General features: G+C 46.6%; 1 protein-coding gene across 4 annotated transcripts in view; it reads left to right on the forward strand.

The window, feature by feature from the left end:
• The first annotated feature begins 753 nt into the window (after positions 1-753).
• Positions 754-24,502, forward strand: part of LOC146351744 (uncharacterized) — a 33,794-nt gene continuing 10,045 nt past the window's right edge. Inside the window, exons 1-2 of one of the 4 annotated variants that reach the window (XR_014789647.1) lie at positions 754-1,288; positions 22,152-23,164. Coding sequence is in view for 1 of the 4 variants with exons in the window: in XM_084847727.1 (XP_084703853.1) it covers positions 1,078-1,288; positions 23,032-23,164 (344 nt within the window). In the remaining 3 variants the exon portion in view is untranslated. Of the gene's footprint in view, positions 1,289-21,829; positions 23,165-24,502 lie in introns of those variants that run through there. The other 3 variants (XM_084847727.1, XR_014789648.1, XR_014789649.1) reach the window with 3 other exon arrangements.

Below are 24,502 nucleotides of genomic sequence, written 5' to 3' on the forward strand. Positions count from 1 at the left end.
ACTGGTCTGGGGCTTTCAAGAGCTCCTCCAAGCACCGGACCAGTGGGCTTTGCTCACCCTTTTGCTTCCTCTCGCAGGGAACGTGTAGGACAAGCAAAAGTGGGCTGAGCAGGTTTACTTGCCCCGTGTCCCCTCCCCTATGGGATAAAGTGTGGGGCAGGTGCAGTGTGAACTGGAGCTGTGTAATGTGTGAAATAGCCCCTTTTAGACCTCGGGGTCTGGATCAGAGGCAGTGGAGGCTGGTGGCTCCGATGTCAGTGGGGTGGTGAGTCCGCTCCAGCTTTCAGTCAGAACCAGTCAGAACTCTAAAGGAAATGCGCACCTTGGACAGCTCCTTTAGAGTTCTGACTGGTTCTGACTGAAAGCCGGAGCAGATTCACCGCCCCCTGATATCGGAGCCACCAGGCTCCATGGATCAGAGGAAAAGCAGAGTGTTGCCATCAGAAGGACCATGACATGGAACTGCCTCTCTCCATATCGCCCCGCTGCCGCATATGGGGCAAGGTAGCTCTCAGAGGGGCCAGCAGCGAGGAGGGTAAAGGCAGGCCCCCTATCAAAAGAGAGCTCACCTCACAGCACTTCCTTGGCTGCAGGAGGAAACCAGCCTCTTCCTGGCTTTGCTGCTGGAATGACAAATGTGGATGCCAGTAAATCGATTGGGGGATTCGCCACCAGTCTCGCCTCTCCGCTTGAGCTCGTCTGCCTTTCTCGTTTTTAAAGCTGCTGCACAAATGTTTATCTGTCCAGTTGTCCACCTTACTGCTTACAAAAAAGGAAAACTTTTTTTAAAGTGCTAAACTGCTCTGAGGATTGGTGCGGTGTGTGCATGTGTGTTAGTTCTTGTTGACGTCTCACGGTGCCAGTCAGTCAACACCGTGACCAGCAGATATCTGCTTCAAACAGGCAGAGCCATCCCACCCCTGCTCCCCACCCAGAAATGGGGCCTGGGAGGAGATGTTTGTTTGCAGTGAACATGGCGAGGGCACAACCAGATCAGACCGCCTGCTCTCAAAATGTTACGTCTGTCTTCACTCCGTTATATTTGCTTGGAATTTTTGAGGGAACGGATACAAGCACATGGGAGAAACCTGGAGTCAAACGCTGTCTGAGGGAACAGCTGGAACAGGAGCAGAATGGAACCTTATGGAATCCTGCAAGAACCTAAGAAGAGCCGTGCTGGATCAGACCAAAGGTCCACCTAGTCCAGCATTCTCTTCCCAAGGTGGCCAACCAGATACCTGTGGGAAGCCAAAAGTAGCATCCTCCCGCCCATGTTCCCCAGCAACTGGTAGGAATGCTGAAGAAATGAGTTGTTGTTGTTGTTATTGTTCAGTCGTTCAGTCGTGTCCGACTCTTCATGACCCCATGGACCATAGCACACCAGGTCTTCCTGTCCTCCACTCTTTCCCGGAGCGTGCTCAAGTTCATATTCATTGCATCGGTGATGCTATCGAGCCATCTCATCCTCTGCCATCCCCTTCTCCTTTTGCCTTCAGTCTTTCCCAGCATCAGGGTCTTTTCCAGGGAGTTTTCTCTTCGCATTAGGTGGCCAAAATATTTGAGCTTCAGCTTCAGTATCTGTCCTTCCAGTGAGCACTCAGGGTTGATTTCCTTTAGGATGGACTGATTTGACCTCCTTGCAGTCCAGGCGACTCGTAAGAGTCTTCTCCAGCACCACAGTTCGAAAGCATCAATTCTTCGGCGCTCAGCCTTCCATATAGTCCAGCTCTCACAGCCATACGTTGCTACTGGGAAAAGCATAGCTTTGATTAGACGGACCTTTGTCGGCAAGGTGATGTCTCTGCTTCTTACTATGCTGTCTAGGTTTGCCATAGCTTTCCTCCCAAGGAGCAAGCGTCTTTTAATTTCCTGGCTACAGTCACCGTCTGCCGTAATCTTGGAGCCCAAGAAAATAAAATCTGTCACTGCTTCCATTTCTTCCCCTTCTATATGCCAGGAAGTGATGGGGCCAGATGCCATGATCTTAGTTTTTTTAATGCTGAGTTTCAAACCAGCTTTTGCACTCTCCACTTTCACCCTCAACTAGGGATGGACGAAAGGGACTTACCTGGTCCTGCAGCTTGCTTCGCGGTGGGGGGGAGGCACTTCGGTTCTCCCCCTGAAGTTCAGGCGAGGGGGGGGAGGCACCCCGCCTCGCCCGGCCGAAATTCAGGCCGGGGGGGAGGTGCCCCATCCCTCGCCGCCGAAATTCAGGCTGGGGAGGAGCACCCCATCTACCCCGCCGCGAAAAAAATAAGTAAAAAAAAAACCAAACACACCCGTGATAGACTACGTAATGATTTACGTAGCCTATCACGGCTAGATTTCCAAAGTCAGCCATGATAGGCTATGTAAATCGTCACGTAGCCTATCACGGGTGACTTTGAAAAAAAAAAAAGTGCGTATGCAAATGCATTTGCGTTCCTTAGTTTGGTATGTTGCCCTTGTAGTTGCCAACACTATTTGCGTTGCCCTTATTTTCGCTGTAGTCTACGTAAATCTTTACGTAGACTAGACGTGCCAAACTAAGGAACGCAAATGGCGGCGCCCCATGGGCGCCGCCATTTGCATACACGCTTTTTTTTCCCCCCCAAAGTCACCTGTGATAGGCTACGTGACAATTTACTATCCTTTTTTATTTTGCCATGGCAGCGGCAGCAGCTGGTCAGAAGACCAGCCGCTGCCATCCCCCCGCCGAACCGCCGCCGGGACCCGCCGCCGAGAGGGACATTTGCACGAGGTAAGTCCCATCCCGGGGGGGGGGGGGGGCCGGCGGAGAATTTCACCACCAATTTCGGGGGGACGAATGTGTTGGCATTCGGCCTCCCGGAGATTCGTGGAGAAATTCTCCGCCATCCCTACCCTCAACAAGAGGCTCTTTAGATCCTCTTCGCTTTCTGCCATTAGGCTGGTATCGTCTGCGTATCTGTGGTTGTTGATCATTCTCCCGGCAATCTTAATTCCGACCTGTGATTCATCCAACCCGGCGTTTCTCATGATGTACTCTGCATATAAGTTAAATAAGCAGGGCGACAATATGCAGCCTTGTCATACTCCTTTCCCAATTTTGAACCAATCAGTTGTTCCATGTCCGGTTCTTATTGTTGCTTCTTGATCCTCGTACAGGTTTCTCAGGAGACAGGTAAGGTGGTCTGGTACTCCCATCTCTTTAAGAATTTGCCACAGTTTGTTGTGATCCACACAATCAAAGCTGATTTCTAAGAATCTAACCTGTGGAATCTTCTGCAGAGTGACCCCCTAGACCCCATGGAGTCTGTGGACTTTCAGATTTTTTTCCCCTACTTTCTCGAAATTTACAAATATTCATTTGTAGGAAAATATGCACATTTCTGCTTAGGAAACATTAAATGGAATGGGGGACAATATGCTAAATGTTACATGCTAAGGTAAGTTATGTACATTGTTGCGAACCCTCTTAAGTAATTATTTACGTATTTTTCCGCATAACAAAACAAAATTTGAATCCGCCTGTGAACGGAGGCTGGAACAAAAGGCGCCTGACAATCACAGATGGAGTGGATTTTACACAGCCCGTACATCCGTAGCAACTGGTATACAGAGGCATACTGTATATAGCCATAGAGCCCTCAGGACTAGTAGCCATTGATAGCCTTCTCCTCCTCCAGGAATTTGTCCAACCCCCTTTTAAAGCCATCCACACTGGTGACCATCACTACGCCTTGTGGTAGTGAATTCTATAGTTCGACTCTGCGCTGTGTGAAGGAGTCCTTCCTTTGATCTGTCCTGAATCTCCCACCATTCAGCTTCATGGGATGACCCCGTTGGGTTCTAGTACTGAGAGAGGGAGGAAAATGCCTCCCTATCTGCTTTCTCCACACCATGCATCATTTTAAACACCCAAACCCCTAATCTGAATCCTGTGGTTCTCTCCTGGAATGAGGAGAACCTCCCCCCGCCCCCTGACAGCCATTAATGATGTCCGGCACTCGCATCACAAACGGCTCACAAACAGCAGCATCCAAGGTCACCAAAAAAAGTTCTAAGGAGGTGAACGTTTCCTCTCCCGATCTCTCCACGAACACTGCACAGTCTGAGATCCATACCCAGACTGAAATCTAGACTGGCAGGGACCCAGGCAGGACCGGCATCACGGATAGGCCTGGTGGGCACCTGCTGAGGCCCCACTGAGAAGAGACCCCTGGAGCTTCTCCTCCTCTTCTCCTTGCAACCTGCTTGTTCACCCGCCTCTTGCTCTGCCCCAGACAACAGTGGTGGTGAGAAGGAGGAGCAGCAAATGCCCAGGCCGCCTGGCTCCCTGCCTGTCGAGCAAGCGAGTGTCAGCAACGATGAGGAAGAGGAGGAGGAGCAAAAGCAGCTGTGACCATGGCGGTGAGAAGGCAGACTCATGGGGGGGGCATGGAGGGTTCCAGAGAGTGGGGACCACCACAGAAAAGGCCCTCTCCCTCGTCCTCACCAGGCTAGCTGTCTTGCCCAAGGATCCTTAACAACTGGATCCAGCTGGCACTGGATCCAGGAAACAGAGCGCTTCTAGGTGTTCTTGAAATTGCAGAGGGGCCCCCAGTTGATAACGTACCGCCAGGAAGAGATGTTTGAGGGGTGCTCACCCATGATGTGGTGGAAGGCCTGAGATGGTGGAAGGCCCCTCAGCAGGGAGTTGTGACCAATCCTGACTCCTGGGCACGTGTGCCCCAGGATGGTACATCGTTTTGCAGACCTGTGTTTGTACACTTTCTGTCGGCGTATAAAAAAAAAAATGATCGAGAAGGCAGGGTCCATGAAAGCTTATGCCGTAATAAATGTGAGGTGCCACAAGACTCTTTGTTGTTAAAAAATATAATGCACGATGTGGCCCAGAAATGGTGCAATAACTGGTTGTGCTGCAAAGGCCATAATGCTATGAACACTTTGAAGAACTACGCTCTGTTATTGATTGATTGATGAGATTTATTAGCCGCCCATCTGGCCAGCTACCTTGCCACTCTAGGCAGTGTAAAATACTAAGAACATGAAATACAACAAATTTACATATCAACTGAACAAAACAACATAACAAAACAACACTGCTCTAAAAAACCTAACCCACCCCAAATTCCCACCTGAACAGCCAGGTTTTTAAAGCCTGGCAGAACTCATCAAAGAGGGGGCAAGGCGGAGGTCATTAGGGAGGGAATTCCACAGAATGGGGACCACTACAGAAAAGGCCCTCTCCCTCGTCCTCACCAGGCTAGCTGTCCTGGCCGGAGTAAACATACATATGATCGAGCTTTCTTGCCACTCTGAAGCAGTCGTCATCACCTTGCTCCTTAGTACTTATAGAGAGCTTTCCCAAAGTCATCAGGGTGCTGCACATATATTATTTTGTAATCTTAAAACAACAGCACTGTAAGGTAGGCCAGTAGTATTATAATCACAGTGTGGATGGTATGGGAGGGCCGGAGGCTGAGAAACTGGCATGCCTTAGGGCTGCCAGCTGAGTTAATGGTGGAGGAGAGAGCTGAATCGGGCATCATCTCATCACCATTATCTCATACTCTCAGCTATTACACTACACTGCTCCAAATGTAGTTTCCCACCTAGCAGCTGTTCTCAGTCCACTGACGCCCTCCAGTGCCAGCAGCTGGAATCAACCAGCACAGCATCCGGACATGTTTCCTTCACCGGCAACTGATGGCCATTTCACACATTACACAAGGGCAAACCCGGGTTTGTCGCCGAGTGTAATCTGAACACAAAGCTGCAACCAATCCCAACTCCCTGATGAGCTTTTCCTGTACGATACACACATGTTAAGTCTGCGCTTAGGGGCTTAGGCAGTGTTTTAGAATTCCTATTGCGGGCAGGAGGAGGATTTAAAAGATATTATGGGAATGGGGGAAAAGGGCTGAACACTTCCTTCCTTATGCTTGCTTCCCCACCACCCACATCTCCCCCAGCCGGTTTTCTCCCAGGGAAGGTCTGAGACTAGAATTATCAGGGGAGAGCAACACCCTCCTCCTACACTGTGCTTTAAATTGCACACTGCTCCCCACCACTTTAGAGGAACTGGGTGCGTTCCATGTGGGCTCAGGACATGTGTGTTTAGCTTACCCCTTTCAAAGAGCCTCGGTCTATTCTGTGTGCCTTTAAAAGCAGCTGGATCCGCATAAAAATTAACCAGGTGAATCTTTGCCTAGCCTGCCAGGCTTTAATCTCAGGTGAGATTAATATCCCAGGACCTGAAAGCAGGGAGGGGCTGCTGAAATGTAATTATGCAAACTGGGTTGCCGTCTTTTTTGCATCGGCTCTGCTCCTGTACCTATAGGAACAGCCCCACACATAGAAATATCGCAGGTGAAGCTTTTCCTTCTAAGCATGGAGATGAGGTTATCAGGAAAAGCTTCATCACCTGCCACCTTTCTGTGTGCCTGCTGGTCTCAGGCTGCTCTTGATGGCACAGGGGCAGGAAAAATGGGCAATCTTAAAACATGGTTCAGTTTCCCATTCAAAAGCCTAAGCATAGCTCTTCTACCGAAACTTTCCCCCTTGCTCTCTGTTTCTTTTGTTTAATTGAACAGCTTTTCTGCACTTGGCTTCACCACTCCTCTTTGATGGCGCCTTTGCTTGCGGGTTAAGATCCAATAAATGGAATGTAATTGCTGCAGTTTCAAAAGCAGTTTTCTTTAGGTCACCTTTCTGTTCTGGGGGGGGGGGTGAATTTGGAAAGCACTTGTGATCAAAGCCTGCCCCCTGGTGGCTACCAGGAGGTCCCTCAAATTCAAGTCTGCACTGTAACATATGTTTTCAAAGTGGACTCAGGACCAGGGAAGCTTATCCCATAATAACTGTACAACTGTATGCATGTCTACTCAAAAGTAAGCCCCATAGAGCTGAATGGAACTTACTCCCTGGTAACTGTGTACAGGATAACATCCTAAATGTATTAGGCTTCAAGAGCCACACATGATTCTTTGTCAGTTTTGTGTAATAGGTACCATTCCTAGACCCTTTCCCACAGCCTCAGGGAAGCTTCAAAATAAGTTTGCCTTGACTTGGCCAAGGTCACCCATCCCTGGTGAAGATTACAATTTCTGCCTTTTCCCTGCAAGGTTTCTCTCCTGTTATCAACTGCTTTGCAGGCAGACATTCAACAGGCGAAGCTTTCCCTAGCATTCATATCCAGGAGGCTTGTTATTTTACCAGAACAGCTTGCTGTGCCTTTAACAGAGGAATCCACTGGTGAAGCTTTTCACACCCTGAAGAGAAACTTTCACTTGGTAAAGGCACATCAGCCATGCTTGTTTGAAAAGTTGATAAACTTAATACACTCAGCACTGTAAAAAGTGGTACCTATTTATTGCACCTGTTACACTGACGTTTGAGTTATTACTTTAGTTTATTTACGTTACCCTGCTGCAGAGTTCTGCTGGCGACTTTTTTCTAGTTTGTATACATGAATTTTGAATCTCTGTTGTGTAACTGTTACTACAGTTGTTTGTTCTAATACAATGACTTGGCTTTATGGTTTGATTTCTGTCTGCTGTGTAAAGGCACAGGAGCCCTGACAGGGGGGGAAAGAGAAAAAAGCTGGCAACACCCGCCATGGGGATTTGAACCTGAGTCTTCCAAGTCCAAATCCTGAGCTGGCAATTGGAAACTGCAGCCTGCCTACCCCTCCAGATGTGTTGGACCAAATCTCCCAGCATCCCCCAACCAGCCAGGACTGCCATTCAACACATCTGGAGGGCCCCTCTACTACTGCCTCTGACTCAGCACCCTGGTTCTGGTAAAGGCACCCCTGCCCAGCAGAGAAGTCGGTGTCTCCATTTCGATTCAGCTGGCTTCTGTTGCTATGCTTTGATCAGCAGCTTGATGGGCTGACGTTAGTGAGCGATAACATTGATCCCTGTGCCATAAAAGCCCTCACCTGTTGATTTTTGGGATCCAGGCACAAGGGTAGGCCAGGCCTTTTGTCGCTGCTGTTTCATATTTTGCCCTGGACAGTTGGCAAACATATCTTTGCCGTGGAATCAGGCAGGGAGGAGGCAGGGCATTTCTGGGGCATCTTTTTGGGCACACGAGAGCTCTCTTCTTAGCCAGCTAAATGCGCCACCTTTTTCATGATAGCAGTGTGAGAAACGGAAAGCAGCAGCAAAACTTTCCCCACCCTTCCATCGCTGTAGCAGAAAAAGATTCACTAGTTAATTTCTGTTTGTTGTCTGTCGATGGCACAAAACGTTTGTCCAGGAAATGATGGCCACCCTTAACACCAGTGCAATTGTTTCTTGAATCTATAAGGGTGTCTGTACAGCCCTCACTGGCTCCTGCACACATTGCTTCAACACAGGGAGTGGCCATTTGCACCCAGGTTTGGGGTGTAGGCCTATCTGTGGAAGTCACATGCTCTGCCTTCTACATTTCGCGCTAAGGGGGGAGAGGATGGAGAGCTCCCCTATTGTCTAATGAGGCGCTAAAATCCTGAAACTGCAGACTGGGCCTCAGGCTGCAGGTGGGATTACTGTCTTCAGCGGGGTGGGGGGGACTCCCTTCAAGCAGAAAGCTTGCACAGCAGGGAACATCTCTCCCTGATGTGCTAGGGTACTGTTTGGTGTTTTTTTAGTTGTACTATTAAAGTAGCAGTGACTGGAAAGGTTTTTTTAACCATAGTTTAAAAAAATATATCTGTTGCATTTTAGCACTATTATACTTTTTCATTTAAGTTGTAGGCACTACTTTAAAACCCAATTTTTAAAAATGAGGAAGTGATCAAAAAGGCACTCACTGTAAAGTTGATGCTGAATGTGTGCTGAGCTAGGTTCACCTGCTCAACAGGTCACTGCCCACATCGAAACCACATGCCTCAAAAAAGACGGAAGAGTAGCGAGCGCTTGGGACATCTATACCTGTGGGGATTGCGCTGTTCTTCTCAAAGAAGTCACACTTTCTCCAGTAAGAAATGACATGGAAGCAGCATTGGGAAAATACAGGAGGGCTACAAATGGATGACAGTGTCATGTAGACCTCCTGTAAAATGTGAGTGAACGTGTCATAGTGATTCCACAATAAACCTTAATCTGGAAGCAGCCCAGGTTGGGAAGTTAGAATGTCATACTAGGGCTGGAGAGACCCAGGTTCAAATCCCTACTTCACAGGAAGCACACTGGTCACACACTCTCATCCTAACCTACCTCACAGCACTGATAAAAGAGGGAGGGGACTTTACCATATACACCAACTTGAGGTAGGATATAGAGCTTTTCTTCACAATGCTGTTATTTGGCTGTTAATCTTCTGCATCTACTTTGGGTATCATTGTAGAACTGAGATCCAAGCACTGCACCAGGAGTGTTTCCTTTTCTGCTTTTCCACTACAAAACCTCTAGGTGGCACTGAGGTGTAGTGGAATAGCACAAATACGCAGGAGGAAATCACGCTTTCTTTCACTTTCACAATTAAATGCTGCATTTTCCCTGCTATATAAAAACTCGCCAAAAGTGCTGGTTAGACACAGAAGTGAAACTGGAGGGTCACAATGTCATATAAAGAACCTGTAAACAACTGTGAGTAGGGAATGACGAGCACAAGATATATGCCTTGTGCAGAAACACCCATATTTTTTTTAAAAAATTTAAGGATCAGTATTGACTAAGCAAAATGAAGACCACTGTGTCTGTACTAGGGCTGAGTTTTTTTTAACTTGTTCATAAACGATCTGGAGTTAGGGGTGAGCAATGAAGTGGCCACATTTGCTGATGACTCCAAATTATTTAGGAGGTTTAAAAGATAAAAAAGGCCAAGAGGTCCAAAATAATCTTTCCAAACTGGGAGAATGGGCATCGTAAATGGGCATTTGCCCACACTACATTGTGCACTTTGATGCACTTTGAGAGATGAAAAGATGCACTTTGGGGCAAAAAAAGCCCAACTTCACATATACACTGATGGAATCCAAGTTGGTGGTGACTGACCAGGAAAGGGGCCGTGTGGTTGTGGCAGATAGCTTGATGAAAACAACCTGGTCTGTGGTTGCTGTGAAAAAGGCAAATTCTGTGTTGGGCATAATTAGAAAAGGAATCCAAACTGCCATTAACTGAAAAGCTGGAAAAGATGCAGAAAAGGTCAACCAAAATGATCAAGGGGATGGAGCAACTCCCCTATGAGGAAAGGTTGGGGCTGTTTAGCTCAGAAAAAAGACAATTAAGGGGAGATGTGATATAAGTGTACCAAATTATGCATCGTGTGGAGAAACTGGAAATGTCTCTCTCTCATAATACTAGAACCCCAGGATCAACTAATGAAGCTGAACAGTGAGAGATTCAGGACGGCAAAAGGAAGTTCTTCACACAGTGCATAGTTGTACTACGGAATTCGCTACCACAAGATGTAGAGCTTTTCTACATGAGCCTAAAATCCCGTTCCTTTACTGGGGGTTTTGCTTCCGGATTCTTTGCAGAATTAAGCTCGGCTCCTTTACACGGGCAGACACGTGCTTTGACTTGGGGACTTCCTTTGTCTACAAGTTCTATATGTTTCATTATACAGTCACTAGATGGCACTGTGGTACAGCGGAACTGCGCAATTAAACACAGCCGATAAAGCAGATTAATGTTCTTTGTCGCATTATCTCCAATCTTTACAAAAACGGGATAAAGGTCAGAAAGAGTGGGAGATGCCCTGGAGGTTGGTGATGTCATTAAAGGACCTGCTAACTTCCACGAGTGACCAATCATAAGTGTGCAATAAAAGCCTCGTGTAGAAATGCTCGTAGTTATGGCAACAATTTGGACAGCTTTAAAAGGGGATTAGACAAATTCAAGGAAGGTAACAGGTATGCCAGTTGCTGGGGAACATGAGCTGGAGACTGCTATAATTGTGCTCATCTCCTCCTAGTGGGCTTCCCAGAGGCATCTGGTTGGCCACTATGGGAACAGAATTCTGAACTAGATAAGTATTTGGTCTACTTCAACATGGATCTATCTATCTACCTATCTATCTATAATTTATTTAATGTGCCTTTCTACTCAGAAAAATGGCACTCAAGGTGGCTTACAATCGTAAATTAACTTGATTCAAACAATAATAAAAACAACGCATTAAAACACAATTAAAAACACAACAACCGAATAAAAACACCATCCAACCCAGCAGGCGTGCCTACACACCAAAGGCCTGCTTGAATAAAAAGGTTCTTTGCCTGCCAGTGGAAGGACAGCAGAAAGGGAGTGGACCTAGCCTCCCTCTGCAGGGAGTTCCAGGGAGTGGCTACCGAGAAGGCCTCTCTTTCGCATTGCCACCAAACACACCTCTGAAGGTGGGATCTCAAAAGAAGGGACTCTCCTAAAGATCTTAAGACCAGGGCAGGCTTGTGTGGGAGAAGGCGGTCTCTATGTTCTTAAGTCTTTACTTTAACCAGCTTATTCAACCTGCTGTTTCTTTGTGTGTAATCCAATCTCTCTGCTGAACAGAGATGCTAGAAATAAATTTGGTAGACAAATCCAGGATCCAATTGTATGTTTCAAGTTTGAATCCTGTCTTGACCCCCCCACACACACACACACACTTTTTCAAGGGGGGCAGGTTCAACTCCTCCATCCAGCCATGATGCTCATTGAATGCCCTTTGGCCAGTCACTTCTCTCTCAGCCTAACCTACTGCACAGGGAAAGATGTGAAGTGCATCACAATGCAATTGTCCCCCTGGAGCACTGAAAGGTCACAATGGAACCTTGGCACAAACTTCACCATTCTCCTTTTGACCTTCAAACACCAGTATGTTGCTTCATGCACTTGTTTAATAGCAGGAGTGAGAAAAGATGCAGCTGCTGCTACAATGAGAACATAAGAAGGGCCATATGGATCAGATCCAGGGTCCATCTAGTCCAGCATTCTGTTCACACAGTGGCCAAACAGCTGTTGGCCAGGAAACCACAAGCAGGACACCAGTGTATCAGCATCCTCCCGCCCATGTTCCCTAGCAACTGGTGTACACAGACACACCTCCTCAGGTACTGGAAGTAGCACATAGCCCTCAAGCCTAGTAGCCATGGATAGCCTTCTTCTCCAGGAATTTGTCTAACCCCCTTTTAAAGCCATCCAAATTGGCGGCCATCACTACATCTTGTGGTAGTGAGTTCCATAGTTTAACTATGAGCTGTGTGAAGTTGGACTTCCTCTTATCTGTCCTGAATCTCCCACTAATCAGCTTCATGGGATGACCCCATTGGGTTCTAGCATTAAGGGGGAGAAAAATGCCTCCCTCTCCACTTTCTCCACACCACGCATCACGTCGTACACCTCTATCATGTCTCCCCTTACCCTTCTCTTTTCCAAGCTAAACAATCCCAGCTGTTGCAACCTTCCCTCAGAGGAGAGATGCTCCATCCCTTTGATCATTTTTGTTTAAAATATTTGGATTGCACAGGGTCTTGGACACTAGTTATTGCTAGTAAAATACAATGTTGGAAAAGCTTACACACACACACACACACACACACCAGATTTTACATCTTTTAGATCAGCCTTCCCTAACCAGATGCCCTCTGCTGGCCATGCTGTCTGGGGATGGGGAGATGTATAGCTCAACACATCTGGAAGGCACCTGGTTGGGAAGGCTGTTTGACATGTTTTCATGCCCCTTGAAAACGGGCACAGGGGATGCACCTTCAGGTGCCATGGCTGAGTGGTGTATGTCTGCTGGAAATGTCTGAGCCCGAATGCTCTGCCTGTCCTGCAGCCATAACAAACAGGCCCGCCTTGCTATTAAAGAGCTCCAGATACAGATACACTCAGTAGAATTGTTATTATTAGCGTTTTGATGTATAGCCGGAAGGGGCCAGCGGCTTTAATGGCTGAACAGTGGCGTGTAATTATAACCTTCCATCCCAGCAAACGTCTGCTTCAGGAAATGGGGGGAGAGTGTTAGAGATGGGACTCTGGGGCCCTGTTTCCTGCTTGCAAAGAGAAGCAAAGACTAGTGGTTAAAGCCAAAGAGGGAGGGGGCCTAGGTTTCTTGTGCCAAGCTCTCTTTTGTCTGAATAGTAGGAAGTTTACAGTGGGATGTTGCTGTTGCTGTTCTTTTAGGCGAAAGCAGTGAAGGTACCCAGATCCTCCATGCATCTCCTCTTAGATTCTAAGCACTCTCTTCCAAGTAAATATGTCTAGAGGAACAGGATATAAGGCTGAAATTCTAAGCATGCCTACTGGGACTCAGCAGAAAGTCCTAGTCATTTACTAAAGTCCTTCCCAGTAAGTATGTTTAGAGTATCAGTGTGTTTAGAATTTCTCCAGACATATTTACTGGGAAGTGACCACCACTGAGTGTAATGGGACTTAAAGTATGCTTGTATGTCACTGGAGTAATTATTTATAAATGCACAGGAAGAGAAGGAATGATATGGATGCAGCAGCAAGCACAGGCCAAATAAATGCAAGCCCAGAGTCCCACGAGCTCAGAGTACACCAGGCTGTTTCTCTAAGTTTCTCTTGCATTGCCTTTTGATACCAGATAAGTGTGGTCAAGCATGAGACGGCAAGATTGAACATTGACATCTTGGGAATCAGCAAACTAAAATTGGCCAAGCATGGGCGAATTTAATTCAGGTGACCGTTATATCTACTACTATGGGCAAGAATCCCTTAGAAGAAATGGAGTAGCACTCATAGTCAATAAAAGGGTGGGAAAAGCAGTACTACGGTACAATCTCAAAAATGACAGAATGATCTCAGTACGAATCCAAGGCAAACCATTCAACATCACAGTAATTCAAGTCTATGCCCCAACCACTGATGCCGAAGAAGCTGAGGTTGATCGGTTCTATGAAGACCTACAACACCTTCTAGAACTAACACCAAAAAAAGATGTCCTCTTCATCATAGGGGATTGGAATGCTAAAGTAGGAAGTCAAGAAATCACCGGGATAACAGGCAAGCACGGCCTTGGTGTACAAAATGAAGCAGGACAAAGGCTAACAGAGTTTTGCCAAGAGAACATGCTGATCATAGCAAACACTCTTTTCCAACAGCACAAGAAGTGACTCTACACATGGACATCACCAGATGGTCAATATCGAAATCAGATTGATTATGTACTTTGCAGCCAAAGATGGAGAAGCTTTGTACAGTCAGTAAAAACAAGACCTAGAGTTGACTGTGGCTCAGATCATGAGCTTCTTATCGCAAAATTTTGGCTGAAATTGAAAAACGTAGGGAAAACCATGAAAACATTCAGGTATGACCTAAATCATATCCCTTATGAATATACAGTGGAGGTGAGGAATAGATTTAAGGGATTAGACCTGATAGACAGAGTGCCTGAGGAACTATGGACGGAGGTCCGTAACATTGTTCAGGAGGCAGCAACTCAATCCACCCCAAAGAAAAAGAAATGCAAGAAAGCAAAGTGGCTGTCTGATGAGGCTTTACAAGTAGCTGAGGAAAGAAGGGCGAAAAGCAAGGGAGAAAGGGGAAGATATACCCAACTGAATGCAGATTTCCAGGGAATAGCAAGGAGAGACAAGAAGGCCTTCTTAAATGAACAATGCAAAGAAATCGAGGAAAACAATAGAATGGGAAAGACTAGAGATCTTTTCAAGAAAATTGGAGATATCAAGGGAACGTTTTGTGCAAAGATGGTCATGATAAAGGACAAAGAAGGCAGGGACCTAGCAGAAGCAGATGAGATTAAGAAGAGGTGGAAAGAATACACAGAAGAACTATACAGGAAAGATCCTAATGTCCCTGATAGCCATGATAGTGCGGACACTGAATGTCGGATGATAGTGCCGGACATCCTAGAGAGTGAAGTCAAGTGGGCCTTAGCAAGCATTACTAACTCAATATGCCAACAAATTTGGAACACTCAACAGTGGCCACAAGACTGGAAAAGGTCAGTTTACATTCCAATTCCAAAGAAGGGCAATGCCAAAGAGTGTTCAAACTACCGTACAATTGCACTCATTTCACATGCCAGCAAGGTTATGCTCAAAATCCTACAAGCTAGGCTTCAGCAGTATGCGAACCGAGAACTACCGGAAGTACAAGCTGGGTTTCGAAGAGGCAGAGGAACTAGAGATCAAATCGCCAACATTCGCTGGATCATGGAGAAAGCAAGAGAATTCCAGAAAAGTGTCTATTTCTACTTCATTGACTACGCTAAAGCCTTTGATTGTGTGGATCACAACAAACTGTGGCAAATTCTTAAAGTGATGGGAGTACCAGACCACCTTACCTGTCTCCTGAGAAACCTGTATGAAGGTCAAGAAGCAACAGTAAGAACCAGACATGGAACAACCAATTGGTTCAAAATTGGGAAAGGAGTACGACAAGGCTGCATATTGTCGCCCTGCTTATTTAACTTATATGCAGAGCACATCATGAGAAACGCCGGGTTGGATGAATCACAGGTCAGAATTAAGATTGCCGGGAGAATTATCAACAACCACAGATACGCAGACGATACCACCCTAATGGCAGAAAGCGAAGAAGATCTAAAGAGCCTCTTGTTGAGGGTGAAAGTGGAGAGTGCAAAAGCTGGTTTGAAACTCAACATTAAAAAAACGAAGATCATGGCATCTGGCCCCATCACTTCCTGGCATATAGAAGGGGAAGAAATGGAAGCAGTGACAGATTTTATTTTCTTGGGCTCCAAGATTACGGCAGACGGTGACTGTAGCCATGAAATTAAAAGACGCTTGCCATTTGGGAGGAAAGCTATGGCAAACCTAGACAGCATAGTAGGAAGCAGAGACATCACCTTGCTGACAAAGATCCATATAATCAATGCTATGGTTTTCCCAGTAGTAATGTATGGCTGTGAGAGCTGGACTATAAGGAAGGCTGAGCACCGAAGAATCGATGCTTTCGAACTGTGGTGCTGGAGAAGACTCTTACGAGTCGCCTGGACTGCAAGGAGGTCCAATCAGTCCATCCTAAAGGAAATCAACCCTGAGTGCTCATTGGAAGGACAGATACTGAAGCTGAAGCTCAAATATTTTGGCCACCTAATGCGAAGGGAAAACTCCCTGGAAAAGACCCTGACGCTGGGAAAGACTGAAGGCAAAAGGAGAAGGGGATGGCAGAAGATGAGATGGCTGGATAGCATCACTGATGCAATGAATATGAACTTGAGCACACTCCGGGAGAGAGCGGAGGACAGGAAGGCCTGGCGTGCTATGGTCCATGGGGTCATGAAGAGTCGGACACGACTTAACGACTGAACAACAACAACTGTTAAGCATAATGGTGGAAAGTATGTACACAATCTGGGCGTGTGTGTGTCTGGCCTTCACATCCTATATTTCAGGGGTGCAGAATCTCTTTTAGCCTGAGAGTTGAATTCAGTTTCGGAGAAGCGCTTGGGGGCTGCATTCCAAGGGTGGGCGGGGCCAAAAAAGGGCAGGACCAAAAATAACAAAAGCACTAGCGTACTTTAGCTTCAAGTTCTTTCTACCAATAACTAAGCCTTAAGAGAGGCATCTAAACTTTTTAGAAACTGCACAAATCGGTGGTTGGGGGCGGTGGGGGGGGAGTGCACAGCCACCTGAGGAACCTCGAAGGGCCAGATTTGAGGTTTTGCACCCCTAACCATATTTTCACAAAACCAAGGCCAACAGAAGGTGCATGTGATAGAGGGCTGGAGAAGGCAACAGCTAGAAATCAAAGAAAGGTTTAAAACAGCCTTCCCCCACATGATGCCTTTTTTATACTACAATTCCCATCAGCTCCACCCAGCAAGGCTGGTGGTCAGGGGTGATGGGAGCTATACTCTAAAACATCTGGAGGGTACGACATTGGGGAAGGCTGGCATAAGGGGAGTTAAATTGAGATGTGAAAGAATGGGTCACCCTTAATCCCACTAATAATCTAACCCTGCCCCTAGGACCAGGTGAGGCTTTTATGGTACCACTGCAGTTTTATGGTACTGTTGTCACAGAATTTTCCAGGGGTCCAGTCGTCGTAGTGTTCCACCCGTAACACTTTCCCGTGTTTTCCCACAGTTTTTCCATTTTTTCCTTACCGCAGAAAATCTATTATGGGGGAAAAGGCCTTTTGAATGGGTGCTCAAAATCGCACTGAAACTGTCACCAACTGTAGATGATCTAGCTACCAATCCTTCCTTCGACTGCCTTATAAATTTACTTTAGTTCCTTATTCCTTAAATTCTGCTGCCACCATTTGAAAATCCTAATAAAACCTCCCCCTTAGTAGACTGCTAACATTGCAGTAGTGGGTTATTAGGCTTTGCGTGTAAGATCAACAGACATGGAGAATGTTTTAAAAGATAAAACAAATATAGCTTAAAAAAATTAAAACTGCATGCACTTATAATCTGTAATAACAGTATTTAGTAGCTGTTATCAGTACGTTTCCACAATTAGTTCGCTTTAAATGTGTCCTGTCATTGCTGACATTGCTACTCTGGATGTTAAGACGTGTGTCTGAGGGCGTTCTTGTTTGTATGCCACTTTGTGAGAGCATAATCCTGAAAAGCAGCTAAAAATATACTGGATCACTGCCTTGTTGTGGCGAAGGGGCTTGCGTAACTCAATGAAGCCATAAGCTATGCCGTGAAGGGCCACCCAAGACGGACAGGTCATGGCAGAGAGTTCTGACAAAATGTGGTCCACTGGAGAAGGAAATGGCAACCCACTCCAGTATTCTTGCCCAGAAAACCCCATGGAATGTATCACAAGGCTAAACGAGATGACGCCGGAAGATGAGCCCCTCAGGTCGGAAGGTGTCCAATATGCTACTGGGGAAGAGCAGAGGGTATTTCCAAGTAGCGCCAGAAAGAGTGAAGCAGCTGGGCCAAAGCCGAAAGGACACTCAGCTGTGGATGTGTCTGGTGGTGAAAAGAAAATCCGATGCTGTAAAGAACAATATTGTTTGGGAACCTGGAATGTCAGATCAATGAATCAAGGTAAGCTGGAGGTGGTCAAACATGAGATGGCAAGATTGAACATCGACATCCTGGGAATCAGCGAACTAAAATGGACAGGCATGGGCGAATTTAATTCACGTGACCATCATATCTACTATTGTGGGCAAGAATCCCTTAGAAGAAATGGAGTAGCACTCATAGTCAACAAAAGGGTGGGAAAAGCAGTACTGGGGTACAATCTTAAAAATGATAGAATGATCTCAGTACGAATCCAAGGCAAACCATTCAACATCACAGTAATTCAAGTCTATGCCCCAACCACTGAGGTCGAAGAAGCTGAGGTTGATCGGTTCTATGAGGACCTACAACACCTTCTAGAACTAACACCAAAAAAAGATGTCCTCTTCATCATAGGGGATTGGAATGCTAAAGTAGGAAGTCAAGAAATCACCGGGATAACAGGCAGGCATGGCCTTGGTGTACAAAATGAAGCAGGACAAAAGCTAATACAGTTTTGCCAAGAGAACATGCTGATCATAGCAAACACTCTTTTCCAACAGCACAAGAGGCGACTCTACACATGGACATCACCAGATGGTCAATATCGAAATCAGATTGATTATGTCCTTTGCAGCCAAAGATGGAGAAGCTCCATACAGTCAGTAAAAACAAGACCTGGAGCTGACTGTGGCTCAGATCATGAGCTGCTTCTTGCAAAATTTCGGCTTAAATTGAAAAACGTCGGGAAAACCACTAAACCGTTCAGGTATGACCTAAATCATATCCCTGATGAATATACAGTGGAGGTGAGGAATAGATTTCAGGGATTAGACCTGACAGACAGAGTGCCTGAGGAACTATGGACGAAGGTCCGTAACATTGTTCAGGAGGCAGCAACTCAATCCATCCCAAAGAAAAAGAAATGCAAGAAAGCCAAGTGGCTGTCTGATGAGGCTTTACAAGTAGCTCACGAAAGAAGGGAAGCGAAAAGCAAGGGAGAAAGGGGAAGATGTACCCAACTGAATGCAGAGTTCCAGAGAATAGCAAGGAGAGACAAGAAGGCCTTCTTAAATGAACAATGCAAAGAAATCGAGGAAAACAACAGAATGGGAAAGACTAGAGATCTCTTCAAGAAAATCGGAGATCTCAAGGGAACGTTTTGTGCAAAGACGGGCATGATAAAGGACAAAGAAGGCAGGGACCTAACAGAAGCAGATGAGATTAAGAAGAGGTGGCAAGAATACACAGAAGAACTATACAGGAAAGATCTGAATGTCCCTGATAGCCATGATAGTGCGGTCACTGAACTTGAGCCGGACATCCTAGAGAGTGAAGTCAAGTGGGCCTTAGGAAGCATTAGTAACAACAAAGCTAGCGGAGATGACAGTATTCCAGCCGAGCTTTTTAAAATCCTAAAAGATGATGCTGTTAAAGTGCTGCATTCAATATGCCAGCAAATCTGGAACACTCAACAGTGGCCACAAGACTGGAAAAGGTCAGTTTACATTCCAATTCCAAAGAAGGGCAACGCCAAAGAGTGTTCAAACTACTGCACAATTGCGCTCATTTCACATGCCAGCAAGGTGATGCTCAAAATCCTACAAGCTAGGCTTCAGCAGTATGCGAACCGAGAACTACCGGAAGTACAAGCTGGGTTTCGAAGAGGCAGAGGAACTAGAGATCAAATCGCCAACATTCGCTGCATCATGGAGAAAGCAAGAGAATTCCAGAAAAACGTCTATTTCTGCTTCATTGACTACGCTAAAGCCTTTGATTGTGTGGATCACAACAAACTGTGGCAAATTCTTAAAGTGATGGGAGTACCAGACCACCTTACCTGTCTCCTGAGAAACCTGTACGAGGGTCAAGAAGCAACAGTAAGAACCAGACATGGAACAACCGATTGGTTCAAAATTGGGAAAGGAGTACGACAAGGCTGCATATTGTCACCCTGCTTATTTAACTTATATGCAGAGTACATCATGAGAAATGCCGGGTTGGATGAATCACAGGTCGGAATTAAGATTGCTGGGAGAATTATCAACAACCTCCGATATGCAGACGATACCAGCCTAATGGCAGAAAGCGAAGAGGATCTCAAGAGCCTCTTGTTGAGGGTGAAAGAGGAGAGTGCAAAAGCTGGCTTGAAACTCAACATTAAAAAAACGAAGATCATGGCATCTGGCCCCATCACTTCCTGGCATATAGAAGGGGAAGAAATGGAAGCAGTGACAGATTTTACTTTCTTGGGCTCCAAGATCACCGCAGACGGTGACTGTAGCCATGAAATTAAAAGACGCTTGCTCCTGGGGAGGAAAGCTATGGCCAACCTAGACAGCATAGTAAGAAGCAGAGACATCACCTTGCCGACAAAGGTCTGTCTAATCAAAGCTATGGTTTTCCCAGTAGTAATGTATGGCTGTGAGAGCTGGCCTATAAGGAAGGCTGAGCGCCGAAGAATTGATGCTTTCGAACTGTGGTGCTGGAGAAGACTCTTACGAGTGCCCTGGACTGCAAGGAGGTCAAATCAGTCCATCCTAAAGGAAATCAACCCTGAGTGCTCATTGGAAGGACAGATAATGAAGCTGAAGCTCCAATATTTTGGCCACCTAATGCGAAGAGAAAACTCCCTGGAAAAGACCCTGATGCTGGGAAAGACTGAAGGCAAAAGGAGAAGGGGACGGCAGAGGATGAGATGGCTAGATAGCATCACGGATGCAATGAATATGAACTTGAGCACGCTCCGGGAGAGAGCGCAGGACAGGAAGGCCTTGCGTGCTATGGTCCATGGGGTCACGAAGAGTCGGACACGACTGACCGACTGAACAACAACAACAGTGGTTAGAGCCAGTGTGGTGTAGAGGTTAGAACGTTGGGCTGGGACTCGGGAGATCTGGGTTCTAGTCCCCATTCAGCCATGAAGCTCACTGGGTGACTTTGGGTGAGACATTGCCTCTCAGCCTAACCTACCTCACAGGGTTGTTGTGAGGATATTATGGAGAGGAGGAGGGCCACGTAAGCCGCCTCGGGTTCCTTGCAAGAGATAAAAATGCAGGATAGAAATGTAATAATAAACAAAAGATAAAAAATTACAATGGGCATGGGAAGGTTCTATTGAGGACAGACCTAAAGACTGTCAATTAGAAAAACCTATGGACAGTGGTGTAGTGGAAAATTTTGAAGTGCAGGCCCCCATCATGACAGACCTACACCCCCAAGGAGAGTCCAAGACTTCAGGCAGCTGTGTTGATCCATATCAACAAACTATTTCTAGCACTTTTCACCTCTGCCAGGAGCAGGTGTTTTGGAAAGTGACTGGGTTTTAATTGCCCATTCCCAAGCCACCCCCAAATACTTTGCATTACAAGAGGGACAGCTCAGAAAAATATATTATTGCTGGGGAAATCCATCCCTACAACCCCACACTGTGAGGACTGCAGCTAAGCTCAGAGGAAACAGGGAATTCTGCGGGGGGGGGGGTGGCAGATGACTTCATTGTCCCAGCTAATCAAAAAGTCCTGGCCCTTTGACTCCGTGAGCCCAGACGCCACTACAGCACCACCTGCGGACTGTTCAGATTTGCCACTGCTGAGAGAGGGCTTCGCTTTGGTGCCAGGAAAATGCAAATTCTGCCTTCAGAATAAATCCAGCAAACGTACGGGGCATCTGATCTGTGTTGTTGTTGTTCAGTCGTTCATTCGTGTCCGACTCTTTGTGACCTCATGGACCATAGCACGCCAGGCCTTCCTGTCCTGCGCTCTCTCCCGGAGCGTGCTCAAGTTAATATTCATTGCATCCGTGATGCTATCTAGCCACCTCATCCTCTGCCGTCCCCTTCTCCTTTTGCCTTCAACCTTTCCCAGCATCAGGGTCTTCTCCAGGGAGTTTTCTCTTCACATTAGGTGGCCAAAATATTGGAGCTTCAGCTTCAGTATCTGTCCTTCCAATGAGCAGTCAGGGTTGATTTCCTTTAGGATGGATTGATCTGACCTCCTTGCAGTCCAGCGGCCTCATAAGAGTCTTCTCCAGCACCACAGCTCGATCTGATCTGTGACAAGCCTGCAAAGCAAGCGAGTGCCTCTGAAGTTCTCTCCGCCTTCGTCCATGGGCATTTCCTTCTCCCCCATGCCTTCCCTTCCTTGTAGTCAGTACTGCTTTGCTTTCTCCTTCCCATTTCCCACATTTACTTAAACATACCTGTACAGGTGAGCTGCAAGTCATCAAGACGTTTAATTCTTATCTTCTGTGACTTGAATAGTGACAAAGGTGTGTGTGTGTGTTTTAAATCACACCAGGTATGTTCATCAGCTCAGAAATACAAGGATGTCCTTCTTGTCACACAACAACTGATTTCTGAATGGCCACTGTAAATAAGGTAGTTATCATTATTTCTACTTTCTGCATTTCAGTTACCTCTTACCTCACTTTCTACAATTCAACGCCTCCCCCTGCAACCATGTGTGCCTGTGTGTGTCCACTTGGAACTTAGAGCGCAATCCTATGCATGTTTAGACATGGCTGGCCGGGACATGCTGGGCGTTGTGGGGCGTTTTTCTGTCTAAATATGCATAGGATTTAGAATGTAAGCTGTAACCTGGCAGGGTGGCCATTTTCTGTGGTGTCTGATGCAGATATAATGTCTCCTCTCTGGGCCAAAATAGGGGCAGCCATATTTGTTGTTACATGACTGCCCTGTTTACAGACAAAGCAGTTGCTAGAGCCTGAAATAAGGGTCAGGAAGTCTGATTTGGGGGTGGGGGTTATGACAAGAGTTGCATCACAGCTGAGGGAGTCAAATTCTCCCACTTCCTGCCCCTGAACCTCCCAGGCTCCATTGCTGCAGGCATTTTTCTTGCATCCTGGCTCCAAAACTAGAAGTCAGGTGGACTGAAGAGGAAAAAAACAACACTTGGAGTGATGGAGTACGGGGAGATAAATTGGACGGGGCCTCTTAGGCAGCTGTGTCACCACTGCCCCACTGATATCTCCCATTCCCCCCCCCCTCTTTTTCTGGCCTAATTCATCAGACGAACAGAACAGGTAAAGATTTGGAGGGGGCAACAAGGGGAATTGGGGAAGAGTGTGTGCTAAAGAGATGTGTGAAATCTCCAAGAGGCCGGATGTGGTGTGCAAATGTAGATTCGCCGTTCCTTTGCCTCACCTCTCCTGTGACAGGAATACAGCTGAAAGGAAAAGTAGACGCTCCGACGGAAGAGGAACTAGGAACGGAACAAAGAGAGCTGGTTCCCCTTGGCTCAGAAGTGCCTGGAGACCTACAGCTAATAGTGCAGCGTCAACAGAGGTGGAGGTGAGGGCTATCTAAGATTCATGGCACAACTATCCACAGTTGGAGGTTGTGTGGTCTCACCAGGGGCCCCAAGCATGCCGAATAGCAGGCACAGTGACTCCTAAAGCTGGAACACACAAAAATACAGCTGCATGCTGCAAGGCAGGACTGTACATGCACAAGGTCCCCTGGTCTATCCAGTGTGGAGATGACAAGTGGAGAGGGGTATAAACAGTGTGCTTAGACTACTGTAATGCACTCTGTGTAGAGCTCCCCCTGATGACTGTTGGGGAACCTCCAGCTTTTGGAGAATGTAGCTGCCCACCTCCTAATGCAGGTAGGCCACTGGGAGCATGTTACATCAGTGCTCTGCAGCTTCACCGGCTGGCTATTGCCTTCCAAGTTCAAGAGGCTTACGAATCCTTTAGCAACGTCTCTTTACCCCCCTCATGACCCATTACATCCCCTAAAGATGAATGTTCTCTTAGCAGTGCCACCTATATGGCCTCTTCGAACACCAGCTGTGTGCCATGCTCAAAGACACAGAGACAGAGAGATTCCCAGTAACTGCCCCACAACCCTAGAATCCCTTCTCTGGATCTGTCCAGGAGACAGGTGTGACCCAACCCTTCTCCGGTGGACTTCTATTTCTCCACTGAACCGGAGTGAATAATTTGAGTGCATCCAAGTGAATTTGTGGCCATGTGGAAGTCATTCCCCCCTCCCTTTATAGGGGTTCATTGGCAGGGCTGATTGTATATATGGGGCTGCTGCCATTATTTATTTATTTATTACATTTCTATACTGCCCAATAGCTGAAGGTCTCTGGGCAGTTCACAATTATGTCTAGTCTGGATCACAGTCTGAGTGCCAACCTAGGCTGAATCTACACATAGCAGTTATACCGTTATCATACCGTTATCATAACTATTACTCACTGGAAAAGACCCTGATGCTCGGAAAGATTGAAGGCAAAAGGAGAAGGGGATGGCAGAGGATGAGATGGCTAGATAGCATCACCAATGCAATGAATATGAACTTGAGCACACTCCGGGAGAGAGCGGAGGACAGGAAGGCCTGGCGTGCTATGGTCCATGGGGTCACGAAGAGTCGGACACGACTTAACAACAACAACAGTCATAACATTGGTGCCCACTGGTGTCACGTGTACCAATAGTTATGATAACGGTATAACTGCTATGTGTAGATTCAGCCCTAGACATGACAATGAAGACCTGTGATTAGATCTCCCATTTCTTTAAATTTTGGCAAGTGGCAGGCAGGGGGAGATCTGGGTGAGAACTGCAGTCCTGGGAGAAGGGTTTAACCATGTACACTGATGGTGCTATTTAAATGAAC

This window comes from Heloderma suspectum, chromosome 3 (assembly GCF_057233095.1).
Source record: "Heloderma suspectum isolate Gila_16-S chromosome 3, 16-S_ref, whole genome shotgun sequence".
Classification (NCBI taxonomy): Eukaryota; Metazoa; Chordata; class Lepidosauria; order Squamata; family Helodermatidae; genus Heloderma; species Heloderma suspectum.